At 41.1% G+C, this 15,436-nt stretch overlaps 1 protein-coding gene across 4 annotated transcripts in view; it reads right to left on the reverse strand.

The window, feature by feature from the left end:
• MCF2L (MCF.2 cell line derived transforming sequence like) overlaps positions 1–15,436 on the reverse strand; it is a 146,421-nt gene that overhangs the window by 129,164 nt on the left and 1,821 nt on the right. For all 4 annotated transcript variants that reach the window (XM_042809599.1, XM_042809598.1, XM_042809605.1 and 1 more), the window contains exon 2: positions 8,790–8,988. In XM_042809599.1, coding sequence (XP_042665533.1) covers positions 8,790–8,967 — 178 coding nt within the window. In that variant the 5' untranslated portion in view covers positions 8,968–8,988. The remainder of the gene's footprint in view (positions 1–8,789; positions 8,989–15,436) is intronic.

Below are 15,436 nucleotides of genomic sequence, written 5' to 3' on the forward strand. Positions count from 1 at the left end.
GAAAGTTCCAAAACTGACATATATAAATGAAAAAATCTGCAGACATTGCATCTTTTGTAAATTCAGACATTCTTTGCCTGCATAAAAAATTAGAATATTTACCATACCTCCTCTTTCAGCATTGGTGATTCAACAGCAACATCTACTGGACACGAAGGGGCAAGATACAACTTATTTAAAGAGATTAAAGAGCCAGGCTCAGAAGTAGAAAATACTTACATTGTCAATCTTTACATACTTTTACATACTTTTGCATAACCTGAGCTGAAAAAACCTGAAGATTTACAGATGAATTTGGTCTGTAATTACCTCTCCAACGAGAAAACAAACCCAATAAAAAGATGGATAAAAATAGCAGTGACTTATCATTGCCATCTGGAGACCAGATATTTTTACTACATCTTTGAGGGATATTAGATATGCTGTGCTAACAGAACCATTGATGGGAATTTTGCCAGCAGAAGTATGCAAACAACCTTCAAGTTCATGCAGCAAAGGAGTTTATTATACCCCTTTTTCGCTCTTTAAATCTGTTTTTCCTATTCATTAAACAATTTTCCTTTAAAAAACAATTTAAAAAAGAAAGCAAGCAAGCAAGCAAGCAAGCAAACAGGAATAACTAAAATCTTGCCAGATCAGACCTCAGACTGAACAAAAGTTCTTGAAAACATCATGACCACCCATGAACCTTTAAAAGCTAAGGACAAAGATCCCCAAAGATTTTGGCCTTATGATGCCCAGCACTGGCCTTCTGTAATGGCAGAACTGTAATGGCAATGTCTAAACTTCCTAACAGGAGCATAAGAAGATTTGAGACCTTGCAAAAGAAAAAACAATCCATACTCCTATTGAGGGCACTGGTCACAGCACCAAGCCAGCTGAAATTCGTGGAGTGTTTGGACAGTGTTCACAGACATAGGGTTTGAACTCTGGGTTTGCCTGTGTGGAGCCAGAAGTTGGACTCAATGATTCCCATGGGTCCCTTCCAACTTGGCACGTTCCATGAATCTGTAGGTCTTACTTTCCTGTTGCCCACTCTGATCTAATGAGCAAATCCCGCCTCTTGAGACGCTCACTGAGCTGCACACCAGGCATCTGTAGCAGCCCAAGAGGCTCAAAAGCACAACTCACACCAACCTTCTCAAGAGGGCAGCAGCTCTGGGAAAACTCAAAGATGTCAACCTGAGGTAGCTCAGCCTTCACTAGAAAGAATGCCACAGGAATTATTGAGAGACTAGGGATCATCTCCTTGAACTTGAGCGCCTGAGTACCATCAGTGTTCTGTGAGTGCTGGTACTGCTCTTTCCTGCACTCCACTGAGCAGCATCGTCTTCTGAAGTACAGCAAACAAAAGCTCCCTGCTGGAGCCAGGTTGTAAAAAAACAGGAGAATAACTTGCTCACTCGGAGTCCAGGACTGGTTGCACACACATTATCATACTAGAATCCCATTTATAGCCTTCTTATGAAAATATATTTCATAGCAGTGAAAAGGGCAGACACAGCCAAATTCTGTGAAATGAAGTGCTCCATACATTATACCATACTGCTGTTCAGAGCTGGAATTAGGCCAATGGAACAGCAAACTTCTATGAAAAACATTAAGATGAAATACATATTCTAAAACAAGAGGTGTTCCTCAAAATAAGTAAATATAGGGAGGGAAAAGAAGAAAAAAGAAAAATGACTTCTTCAACATGTGTAATGGGGCATTTCTGCAGAAATTTTTCCCCACTCCTCTGGTTCCAATCCCTGTGGATAAAGAAACTTCTCTTGGGAAAACAACAACAACAACAACAACAAAAACCCCAAACCAGCCAACTCTCCTCAGTGCACACAGTGTTAGAGGGAGACATTTTCAGGCTACATTAAGAGAGTAGATTCTGTTTCTAAACCCACTAACCATGGTCCAATTGGATTTTTTTTGTAACCCCTCGCATCACTATGAAGGTCCCCAGTAGCTTCTCTGCACATACACAACCTCATGCATGCACCCACATACCTTACTGGATATTGCAGCTGCTGGTAAGGCTGCCTAGCTTTTCAAGAACCTCAACCTCCCAGAAACCTCAGCAGAAATGATACTGATGCAGTTTCTCTGGATGCTTCACCTTTTAGACCGGTCTCCTTGGCAGCAGTTAATCCCAGCTTATTTTCTGCTGCTGTTTTCCATAAGGAAACAGAATCCATTCATCGTTTTCATTGTAGCTGTTCTGCCCCAAGGTGATACTTTGGTGGAACACGCAACAGGGCTACACAGTAATTAGCAAAAATACATTTTCCCAAATCAGCTCCTGCAAAAGAGGCCACACCAAGCCGATAAGCAGCGGGTTTAAATCAGCCAACTCCAGGTGCGACACCAATTCCATTTTCATCTCTCCATGCAAAAAGATGCTTTGCGACTGGTGGAAAATAAATTAAACTGTTCAAAATTATTTTAGATGATATGTTAAGACTTCAATTACGTGCCAAAAATAATTTTTAAAAGTCACAGTTTTTCTAATGAACCTAATGATCAACAAATAAGCTGAAACAGATCTGATAAGCTAAGGTAAAAAACAATAAAGCTGCTCACTGAGTAACTGAAATTGCTTGTCCAAATTAAATAAATTCTTCTTCGCCTCTAGCAATTAAAACAAGCACCGTATCTTTAGCTAGAGGAAAGGTTTTCCTTTGACAGCTGGTCATTTAACCAATTATAGCTTAACTCTACTCTGCAATTGGTGCCAGGGAATAATGTAAAACAGAGCTCTGTAACATCTGTATATTTTCAACAGTAGGAAGGTTTCTACATATGTTACTTTTTGTATGTAAACACTTGTAGTAGCCAGAGCAAAATGCAAAAATGTACTTGAAAAAAAGCTTATATGGTTTAATCTCATCATTTTCCAATATTTCTATTATCAAACCCCTCTCCCTTGTAGAGCTGGTTTGACTTTTCAAACACCAGGAGAGTGTGCACTGATTTAAATCCAGCAAATCTGTGTATGCATTTAATTATTTACATCAGGCAGCCTTGAGTAATTCCTTGGAGCCAGAGGCAACAACTGAACCCCAAACCTTGTCAGCATATTGCTAGAACAGAGGCAAAGCAATTTATTTCCATGACAAATGGCCCAGCTGGAAGCCAGCTGATCAATTTAACTCATCACTTCTTCCGTAAACATTTACAGGTGGTGCTGAGAGACATTAAAACAGCATATGAAACTTGTAGCTCGGATGGCTTCTACTGCACCCATGCAAGCCCTAGTGTTTGCATCCACAACTCCACATGCCAAACCCAGCACACTGCCTGCTGTTATGAAAGCACAGGAAGAACTCTAAACCCACCATGTGACTGCCCCTCATAACATAGGAGTCACATCTCTAAGACGTGTCTCAGGTCATGCATTACCCTTTCAGAAGAATAAGCCAGTTTCTATGATAGAATTCATTTTTTTTCTTGTTTGTCTTATAATCAAGCAGCTTTACAAAGATATCCACTGTCTACAGCTGCAGCAAAATGGGATTTACAGAATGCCTAAACAGGTTAGACACATAACACCTGCTGAATTTCAATTATGCTTCTGCTTAGGCACTTTTCCTATTTCTTTGAGCCACATGAGGTACCAAAAGCACAAAGGTGCTTAAGTCAGGGTCTAAACAGAATTGACAAAGCTTTCCTACTTCTGTTTCAGCAGGCATCTAATACTTCTTCCCACATGGAGAATACCTGAAAACTGAAGCATGATGTAAACCAAAAGAAACATTTCATTACATTCAGAGGCATTGCAAATGCAATTAATTTCCATAATAAATGAAAAAAGGCTGCTGTATCTCTAAATAAAATGACTATACGTGCCAAGTATATCTCAAACAAAAAGGCATATATAGCTACGTAACATTAAAGTGTAGAAACCCAAGAAAAACGTATTTGTTTTCAGTAGTTTAATATTGATAGAAAATAATTTCATACTTCACAATATTGAAATGCCACTACTCGAGAACACATCAACTTAGACATAGTTTGGGAGATTTCTAGCACAGGTGGAGCATTACTTTTTGATATTGGTGTGATTGAGCCAACAAGGGAAGGTGGCCCACTAGATGTGCTACTTGCAAATAGGGAAGTGCTTGTGACTGATGCAGTGGTCAGGCACTAATGTCTGTCACCATGCCCTGGGATGGGCACCAGGCCCAACACTGCCAGCCAGGTGACAAGAGCTATTGTCCTGCTCTGCTCTGCACTGGAGCGACCTCACCTCCAGCACTGAGCGCAGGTTCAGGCACTACAACATAAGATCATAAAACCGTCAAGAGGAGGGCTGCAAAGATGAAGGGTCTGCAGGGCAAGGTGCGTGAGACATAAGGTTTGAATACTGGGTGATTCTATGTGGAGCCAGGAGTTGAACTAGATGATCCGTGTGGGTTGCTTCCAATTCAGGATATTCCATGATGGTTTGAGGCCACCTTGATCACAAAATGACGAGTATCTGATTTGATAAAGTAAGACAGGTGGTGGTTAGTCCCCACCCCTGGAGCTGGAGGTATTTAGGATATGCACAGATGTGACACTAAAGGACACGGTTAAGCAGTAAGACACAGTAGGTCAGGTTGATGGTTGGACTCAATGATCTGGGAAGTCTTTTCCAACCTAGATAATCTATGAAAATTCATCACGTGTGGTACTGAATTACATACATAGATATGCACACATACGCACACACATTGTGAATGCAATTGCTGACATACTGAAATACTTCTCTTTGGCTCATTTTCCATCTGGCAGTGTCTTTTTTACACTAATAGAGCTTTTCTGCCCTAACTTATTGAACTGAATGCCACTAGCTGAACAGGGATTTATTTTAATATATTCCATATTTGCAATTATTCCCAAGAAGTAAGGAATTAGAGTAAGATGTTCTATATATAAGAGGCTGGCTCACCTGCACAGCTTAAGACTTAGATGAAAATCCTGACAAGATTCTTACTGATTCTAACCAAGCTGGGATTTCCACACTCTATTACTTAAATCAGCAACACAATACAGATGAAGTCTACCATGCCAACGTTCTCCTTTCTGTGTTGTTAAAACATGTTTAAGTTAATTGCAACAAACTGTCTCATTTTGAGGAGTTTAATTCCTACGAATTTGCCAAATGCCTTCAATACAAGTTCAGTTTTAGTTGAAAACAGGACTTCCAGCTAATAAACAAACATTTGCTCATATGCATGTGCTGAGACTGATAGCAGCCATAGCATGGCCAATAAAGGAACAGATCTGTCAAGAGATTTGCTTATAAAAATGAGTCCAGCTGTAAGCAAATATCCTTGAAAACAGAAAAATATTAACTGTGTACACAGAACACATGCTACATCTTATTTGGCTATGCGCTTCATATCAAACTTCTAGTGCCAAACAGGCAGCTCAGGGTAGACATAAAACTCCCATGGTAAGACCCAGCCAGACCCTTATTGACAACACACTGCCACCAAGCAGACAGAAAAAGAAAGAGCAGAACAGAATGCTTTATCAGCCAACAGTTATGGCAAACCCAGTTTTACATTCAGAAAGGAAAAAAGCAATTCCAAGCTCCCAAGCTCCCTCCTTCACCATTATGGCAGATACCAACAGTGACAGCAGTAGTTCTTAGCTCTGTGCCACGCATCACTAAGTGGCTTGTGTATTACAGCTTAGGGACTCCCCACTGGTTATTTTTAAAGGCAAGAAAGGTCGTGGGCTATTTAGTATCTGCATGGACAGCTCCAGATGCCTGTAATGCCATCTTTATTCCACAGAAGATGTCCCCATGTTAATCAGATTACAACACAATGTTGTCACTCAAGGAAAAGAAAAAACACCAATCTTTCTGCAGCTGCATATGGAAGTCCAACACAGAAGTTCCTGACTGCCCCACACATTTTCTTCTTCATTTGACTTCTTTGTTGTTATTGTTTTGTTTTTTTTTTTTTTTTTTTTTTTTATTTTTAAAAAAAACACAATAAAAATATTTGGCTTGGTATTTATAGCCTCATTATATACATATAACAGCCACCTGTATTAACCCAGCTTATATGTAATCCTTTGAAAAAGCTTTCCATTAAGTAGTGATTTGTGGTATATCGTAACACACACAACCTTGACAATGAAAATAAAATTCCAATGAGATATTGAGTATGACAGTCTTGGAGAATATAAACAACTCCATGAATCAAGGAACTTTCCAAATATACTGCATAAATGGAGGACTTCTCCCCAAAACCACACTGGTTTAATCTTGTCACTCTTAAACGCCAATAGATGAGGCTTCTAAGATGCCATTTTAAATCTCGTATGTTTTAGTTTAGATTTTTTTTAAGTATGAATTTGTAGACATCGAGGAATAGAAGGAATTTAGAAGGACCATTGCAGTGCTTTTATATACTAAACAATGCAATTTATGATTTTGATATAACACCAAATTCATTTATTTCCAAGAGCAAGTAAATGTAACATGAGCGTTTCAAGCGCCTGCGAATACAGCAGCTGATGATTTGCTTTACAGCACGTTTACAATTGTTAGAATTGGCACATCACATTCACTCAGCTGCCATTTGATTTCTTACATAAAAATCCTCATAATTCTGTAAAATGGTGAAAAGGCACCCATTATAATTTAGAATGTTTAAAAAAAAAAAAAATACTTTCACCTTATTATGTCTTCCCAGGTAAGTCTGGACTGAAGAGACATAAAGCTTTGCAATCAGCTGTCACCTATGTCCTGGATTTCTCAAAGCCTAGGCAGTCATGATGATCCTTACACCATAATAAAGTTTTGACTGTAGCACCCTTGTTGCTACGTGTTACAGCAACAGCAATGAAGGTTCTTAAGATGTTATACTAGCAAATTTTTACACCATGAAGTCTCAAAGATTTGCTCCGCTTTCCTACTGGATTAGCAGGTGGTTAAAAGAAGAAGGAGTCTTACTACAAACAGATCTAAACCGAACAAATGAACAAGGAAACAAAAAGGCTTACAATCGTTTCAAGGAGGCTGTCATCAGAGCAGAAAGGCCCCAGTAAAAAATGTTATGTAAACAGGCCTCCAAGCAGAGTGCTCCTGAAGTTCAATCCTGACCATACGGAACAGCAAAACAGGCATTGAGAAATGGTAGATGTGCTGGATTATCCTTATTTATTGTTTTTTAAAGACTCATGACTGCCTTTCACATCTCCCCCCTTTCTCCGTGCTCCATATTTTCCAACCTCTTCTGAAGAGTGGGAAAAATGTATTTATTATACCACATGGATTGAAAGAAAGCAACACAGCTCAGTTGGACATTGTCTTGCTTCCATCTTGGTTACGCTCTGCTTGAAGCTGCATTTTGCACGTTTCCTCATCTACAGTTCTCAAGCTAAGCTCTTCAGTCTTCCAAGATGCAAAATGTTCTCAAGCAAAAATGTGTGAATTCACAGACACAAGGAAGATCTGCTCTTAATTATAACTTCTAGGAAAACACTGCAGTAAAAATACTGCTATTAATACAGTATCAATAGTATAACAGATGAATTCCTGGGAAGGGAACAAAAACACTAAAACTTCAGCAATGGCAGCATATTGTTTAACTTAGAAGAGCTGCAAGATCCTTTCCATACTAACAGTGTTATCAGGCTGCAGGAGAGGCTCTCACATTGGCTTACAGAAGCCAAAAACAGAGAGCATGTTGTAACCCAGATATACTCTTACGATTTCCACAGAAGTTCCACTTTGTCAACTTCTGACCAGGCCTGGAATTTCTGAGAGTTTGGAGTGTTTTTTTTTTCGTTTACATTTTTCTTTGTTGCTCTCAAAAGAAGTATACCATCAAGTATACCATAGTGAGCTGAGACCTCACTACTACATGCATAAAACAAATACTCTAGTAACTGCTTCCTGCTAAGCTACAGCGGAACAAGAAGAACTTTTTCTTCTGTAGTTGCACCAGTATTCAGGCTAAAAGAACCACTTTTTTTTTCTTTGCTGTTACTGCAAAGGAGTCATAGCCTGCCCTGTAATTGTATATTAAAGGCAAAACTGCATTTCAGTTGACTTCATCTTTCTGATTTTGGACCACATTTCTAGCTAAAGAGGTTTGCAGGTCTGAATACCTGCAGATATTTTGCAATGACCTAGAAGGCTTACATATATAACTTAATAAAACCAGAGGAATATGTATTAATAAAGACCACTCACTATCCATTAGAAAAGTTTATCACATTATAGCACTGTAGTCCATCTCCATCAGTATCAGGGCAAAAGCCTGTAACAATTTCCTACGTGAGTAAATGTAAAATCATATGGCAAAGGAAAAATGAGTTTTTCATCCCTGTCACTGCATACCAGCATTCACTACATTTTTCTCCTGCTTATGGACCACGGCAACAAAAGCATGGTGAAGTGCAGAGTTATTTTGTTCTTGCTTCTCTGAGCAGTTTATCTAGAGCATGATTTTAAAACAGTAGGAAGGTAGGTCAGGTTCCTCGGGGATGACTATTTTTTGCTAATCAATTAATTTATGCAATTATTTTAATTTCTTATGGCAAGCATCAATACCCTAGAGTAAAAGCCTTCACTCCTTGCTGACTGCTCCTAGACATTTGTTTTTGTTGTGACACCACCCTCCCCAAGCCAATACTTGGCAACTGCTTGATTTGGGTTCCCTTCCCTATACTCACTGCTCGTGATGAGACACAACCAGTGCTAGAATTCCCAAAGCCATCACTCCTTCCCTTAGTACATACAGCCTGGCAGCCAGTGGGACCATTTCCAAAACACACCACGTTTTTCTCACCTGCTGTGCTTTCCGGCACCTCCTGCTTGTCTCGCACAAGCTGCATGATGTCTGACACCACAACCTCGTGGTTCGTGTCTTCTTCTTTCTCCTCATTAGACTGATTGGCTGTTGCAAAACAGTTACAGCTACCGGTTTCTTTGCATGGGACCAGCCTCCAGTACCAATAGTCAGACATGAAAATGCTCTGCGTTGATTTCTGTAAATCAAAAACAAACAGAAAATCATTTGCTGCCAGATCTCCCACACAAACATGCCTAAAAACCAAAAACACAACACAAAAAACATAATTTCTGAAAAGAAAACCCTCAAGTAATGTCAAGACTGACAGTTACACAGATTACTGATACCTTTGGTTTCATCTGAAGAAAACTTATATGCAGTTTATAATAGTCACCTATGGCATCTTACTCAATTCATAGAAGCCATCCATGGAAGAGTATCCAAAATACTTACCTCAAGAGTCCCCTGTAGCTTTTTAGAATGGTTATATTGTAAGTCAGCGAGCCACTCACATACACAAAGACCCTTATTTCATGCAGTCTTAGTATCAATTGTATGAAAGCAAAAATTAGCAATGTCTCTCCATATTTTCAGAAGGCTGAGTCAATATTTGGAAAGCCAACTGAAGCAGGTGAAAGAGCACCCCAGAGTGTGTGCTGGCAAAAAGCAAACTAACGCAAGGACTAAAACATGACAGAATGCTTCCTGCACTATGGGAAGCTGAACTTGCTGTGAGAAGCTTTAATAGGCACACAAACTGAAGGAAACCTTGATGATGGGAGAGTGGCAGGGGGAACTGATAATGCAGACCAGTCAGGTTTGGCTTTGACCTGGTGCCAGGGGCCCTTGAGCTGCCCTTCCTGAGCAGGAGCAGGGGCACAGGAGCACCCTTAGCCCCCCTCTAGCCAGAGCTCATTCTCTGCCCTACTTGCGATTAGGGGGAAGGGAGCAAACATGAGCTTTTAACACCTGCAGGTTGCTACATTTACATATACAAATGTCAGAGAGCTACCACATTCTTTCTCTTTTACATTAACAAAAACCATCTCTTCCCAAAATTATAGATAATTCGACATTCACTGTATGAACTTCCCAAATGTTTACAGTTGCTAAACTGTACTTGGGAATTCTGCAGAGCGCACTTCCTTTGGGAAACCACACCTCAGCCCCCCAGGCTGTCTGCCCTCTTCCCCAGAGGACACACTGGGGAACCAAAGATGCCCAAAGCACCGAGGCCAACACATTTTTCTGGCCATATCTAGAAATGCCAAGCTGAAGAGGGGGGACACATACATTTCTCTAGGTAAATGTAATGCTATCTGGATAAGGAAGCACTGGATGATGTCCATTTGTTCTAAAACTCAGTGCTTCCAGTGTAGCTGCATTGCTGGATGCTCCAGTAAATCCTACATTACGTTTAAACGTGACAGCTTCAGAGAGCTGAAGAAAGTAAATTCCATTAAAAAAATAACTTGATGTAAAAGAGTTATCAGCTTAAAAACAAACAAGAAAAAGTCAATCCCATGTTATTTAGCAGCAGGTCCCCCATGAATCAGGTCAGGAGCATTCAGCATCTCTGTCTCTTATTTCAGTTCTTCAACAGAACAGAGGATTACCTGTTGAAACACTGTGCTTGAAATATCACAGCAAGGTGAATCTTCTCACCGGCTTAAAGATAGCAATTCCACTTTATTTTAGGCCAGTGGTACAGTTCCTACAATTTTCCCTTTTCCTGTTTCCAGACTTCTGAGGCTTTGCCACATTTGCCAGTGGTCTGAAAATGCAGCTGCAAGCAACGGGCTCCAGTTATTCTGCAGCTGCCCAGCCTCCCATGCCCAGCACACACATCCCCGCTGCCAAACAGGTAGCAGAAACCTGTTTGCCTTCAGTACAGCTGCATTCGCACACACGCTGCTTATAAGTAAGTGTATTTACTTTTAAGCTGCATCTACCTCTGTGAGTGTTTGATGTGCTGCATGCAACTGGGCAACACGTGCGCACACAGCTTAACGGAGCAGCACTGCTGTTTGAATGAAAGAAACACTTCACAGCACTTCAACAGATTTTTTAGTTGCGTGGCATTTCTTTCGATTACCTTTCAGACGTTAAACAAATAGATTTTTTTTCCTCCTTAAAGTCCCTTAGAAAAGTTTAAAGTTTCTGGTCCCGAATTTCTCCTTTCCTTGCCTCCCAAAATTGGGGCAGGGAATGGGGAATCTGCTCTGAAGAAGCAAAAATCCCAGAAAGTTGCAGAGGATTTTTCCCCAGCTCTTATGAAAGGTTAAACTGAAATGCAGCTGGATCTACGCCTCAGTAATCAGCAAATTACTCTCAGAATAAAATTTTAATTTATTGCCTTTCCTTAAGGAATGAAAACTCCTAAAGATCACCAGAAATAATTATATCCAAACACGCAGCTAGAGACACACATTTCTGACCTTAATTCTACTTTAATTAAGTTTCCTGACCCACTCCTTTTCTTTATTTTGATTTTAAGAGCAGTAATGTGAACTTACTTTTTGAGCCAACAGCTCAGGGACCCCAGAGAAAAAAAACCCTGGGAAATAGAGGAGAGGGCTAAGACATAATTGCTACATCCATTCTTCATACTATTTGTGAAGAGAGGTGGCTCACAGGGACACCCATAAGATTGACCTGAGCAAGACTGCCTAGAAGTTGGAAACCACCTAAGAAGGGGGAAGAAAACAATCAAACCTCATCTTTTGTCTTAAAAGCAAACACAAAACGTTCCAAGAAGTCACAGCTTCCTTGACAGATGCACTGCAGTGATCTGAGAGGACACGATTGTACAGACACAAGTTTTCATTATTTCAAAATGTCTGAAGATAAACTAATGCCTGCAACCAAACTGATGTAATAAGGAAAAAAAACAAAAGGAAGCAAAAACCCACTATTTGATACCTGCTACCAAATGTCAGTTTTGCATGCTAAAACCAATACTTTCTGTTTCCTTAATTCAGACTGCAGGTACCAGAGTTGGTTAAAGATCCAAGGAAAAGCACAGGCAGAATCGAGATCTACTTGTCAGAGCCTGAAGGCACTGCCAGGCTGCCCTGGCCCTGTATCAACCCAGACCACTTCCTGCATTTATGTTCAGCCCAGGGCTGAGTTTACGCCTCAGGCTGGATATCAGGAAAAGCTTCATCACCACAGGGTAGTGGACATGGAATGGACTCACCATGGCAGTGGTCACATCCCCAAGCTGCTGGAGTCCAAGAATCTGGACAACACTCTCACACATCTGGTCTGACTTTTGGGTGGTCTTGTGTGGAGCCAGGAATTGGACTTTATGATCCTTTTGGGTCGCTTCCAACTCTGGGTGTTCTATAATTCTGATGATTCTAATGATTACGACCTAGGAGTGGCTCTCTCCAGCCCTGACCCCAAGGCAGACCTCGGATCTGTGCTGAAGCCCTGCTTTCAGACCCAGCTCTGGATTTTTATGCTCCTCACCGTGGACCTGGTCTTCACTCACCACATCTGGGAGTGCTGGTAGAGCCTGTTCCTTACGCTCTGTTCTTGCACTCAGCCCCTGTGAGCAGTGCCCTGGCTGGCAAGATCTGTGCACAGCCACTAACCAATAATACTAACAAATAATGCTAGGGAGCATTCTGCACTATTTCTTAAGGGGTAAAGGCTTTCCTCAATCATTGCCTATTAAATTCATAAAACAGCAACAATTTTTTGAAAGCAGGAGTCTTTGTACTTCAATTGCTCTACACTCACACACGTAACTAATTTGTTTTCCAACCAAAATCGCACTTTAACTCAAGACCAACATTGCAAAGGGAGTAGTTAATAATTACCTTCAAAAGTAGACCAGACTTAGGGCATCCAGCTGTCCCACAGACTTGTCTTCATATTCTGCAACCACGACCCTGTACAGCCATATTGGCTGAGGCAGCAAAGTCATCTGATGGACCAGGAGAGTTCATCAGTATGCTCAGTAGGTTTTTGCAGGAAAACTGGGCTGAACGGGACCCCAAAGTCCAGATAGTTCTACGCAAGACTTCTTTCTTTCAGGATGGATTTAAACACATGGAATGGTACTTAAACCCGTACAGTAATGTTCTGATGAGAATGTTATTTTTAGTAAATGAATCTGGGCTGCAGCATTCTCTACAGTTTCTGTGCTTTGCAGGACTGGCTTGTTGCTCTTTTCATTGCACAATGCATGGGAAAACTGCTGAACACACGGGGTACGCACAGATGACAGCTTAGATGCCTCCCAATAAATTCAGACATCAAACAGGGATGTCTAAGAACCCAGTTGAGGGTTGGACTAAATGATCTCCAAGGGTCCTTTCCAACCCCTGTGATTCTGTGACCCTTCAAAATTCACTGGAAGAAAACAGATGTGCATCTCCCAAGGCCCTTCCAACTCAGAGCATTGGGCATTTGTATACAAAAATTGGTCTTCATCATCTAAACTCAGATTTGCCCACATTACCCACACTCAGTAGTGTGCCACAAAGAATAGATCACATAATAAAAGCAACGAAGAGGTTTTGGATGTTATTAACGCCTATTTAACTACTCAAGTTCTGCCCATGGAGATACTGTATTTCTACTCTTACCATTCCTCAGTCCTTTCACGTTCTGCTCAGAGAAGAATAAGGCAATAGCAATGAAACCCCAGATGTGCTCATCTCTATCTCTAGGGCACGCAGAATACCCTCACACGTATCAAAAACGAAATCAATGTAAAGATTACATTTTTTCCTCATCTGGAGCTTTGCTCTGATCAACATTTAACTTGAGTACTAAGTGGTCCTTCAAGACAAATGTTCTCATTTTTTATTTAAAAGTCTTCCATAAAGCATCAGAAATCATCAGCAGACTTCTGTAGGAAATGCTAATTTCTAACAAACTGCAAGACTGCTTAGCGAGGGCTAAACTGAGGCCTCTTCAAAAGAAAATCAAATGGGTTTAATAATAGAAATGCTTTCTTATTTGTTCAATTTTTCATCTTACAGACAGAAATTACTCTTTTGAGGAACACTCACATATTTAACTGCAATTCCCTCAGCTGTCTTCCTGCCTCCTTCTGGGGCAGCTGTACAAGAAAATGTTATCTCTTGCTAGTTAACTCAGAATTGTGCATTGCATATAAGACATCTAAGAGAAAGAAAAGAAAAAAAATACCACATAGCATACTGGAGTCCTCCTGAGACTTAAGCAACCTTCCCTACAGCAATCTGCAAGTACGTGCAAGAGTAACAACAAGCAAAGAGTCAGATTCTGCCTCCCTTTCTTGAACTACAGGCTCCAGAAGTCACCACCAATCTGGCCCCAGACCCTCAGAGCAGAGTGTGAGGGCATGGGAAGAGCTCCTTGAAGGTACAAAACAAAGTATGGACAGACGTTGGAACATCCTCCTTCTCTTTGCCCTCCAGCTGCAAGCATCCTACCGTGAGCTACATCTCAAGTCCTTCACTAGTCTGGACCAGCCACAGGAGGCACTTCCACTTCTGATCTATCAGAGAAAAGAAGAAAACTAAGGGCCTCAAGTTTAATACAGTAGCGGATTTGTTTTGTACAAACCTCATGTCTAATGGTGGATGACAAACTGTTGCTACTTTTGGAGAACGTTAACATGAGAAAGGCATCATATTAAAGAGTTCTAGTTGCCTAGAGATCACTATTAGCAAAACCATATTTTCCTTAGACTTTAAGACTCCCACCAAACCACCTACGTCCCTGGAAACTGAGCTTTCTGAATTAGGTACCTACATTTCTTCTCCTCCTGCCCCCTCACACTGCCCCCACGCTGCAAAGTTCCCATTCCCACTCATTTTTCATTCCGCCCGTTAGGAATCAGATAATCGCACCAGCCTGAATGCTGCGTCCTTTGGTTTTGACACCTCAAGGCAACAGAACAGAGAGCAGCTGACATCTCTTTAGAACTGCTCGTAGTCCATATCTGGTTCCACTTGGATCATATTTCGGAGATTTTTCCTCAAAGCCTCAGAGAATGACAGGCCCTGTTTCATTTTTAAAATAAGCCTGGAATACAATAGAAGCTGACAGCGCTACACAGCATTTTGCGGAGAGATGGCTGGGTGCTTGACCCCGTACTTTAAACTCTGACAAACCTCCCCTTATTCAAGCTGCCCTCCTGATACACCTGAGCTCCCAGCTCACCAACACAATACCCCTCCATGTGCAAAGCCACAAATAAGATGCTGTCATCAGCATGAAGCCACTCTATGCAGACAGGTGTTTAATTCAGAGGTGCTCACAGCCAAGCAAGCAAACTGTAGCTACCAGCTAACTCTGTGGAAACAAACAAAATAGATGCTACTTTCTGAAGGTCAGGAGATACATGGCATGTTCAGTTTATTTTTCATTTATTATGGAAACCAGCACTGGAATATCAGCATTTGGAATGCTAGAGACCTCTGTCTAGATGAAGCCCCTGGGAAAGACAGCTCAGTGACCGCACAGCAGCAGCCTTCTCTCCCATTATAGCATGCCTGTGCTCACAGGGCATGGGCTCTAGGGACGGCCTCGGTCATCTCGCCCCACAGACCTGCTGACAAACATACAAAGGGTGTCCGTTTTCAAAGGGCTCACAGAATATCTACTGCATCGAGTCCCTTCTCTTCTTCCTCCTGCCCAAA

Source organism: Centrocercus urophasianus, unplaced genomic scaffold, assembly GCF_019232065.1.
Source record: "Centrocercus urophasianus isolate 14NV4802_14NV808 unplaced genomic scaffold, USGS_Curo_1.0 seq_12, whole genome shotgun sequence".
Taxonomy (NCBI): Eukaryota; Metazoa; Chordata; class Aves; order Galliformes; family Phasianidae; genus Centrocercus; species Centrocercus urophasianus.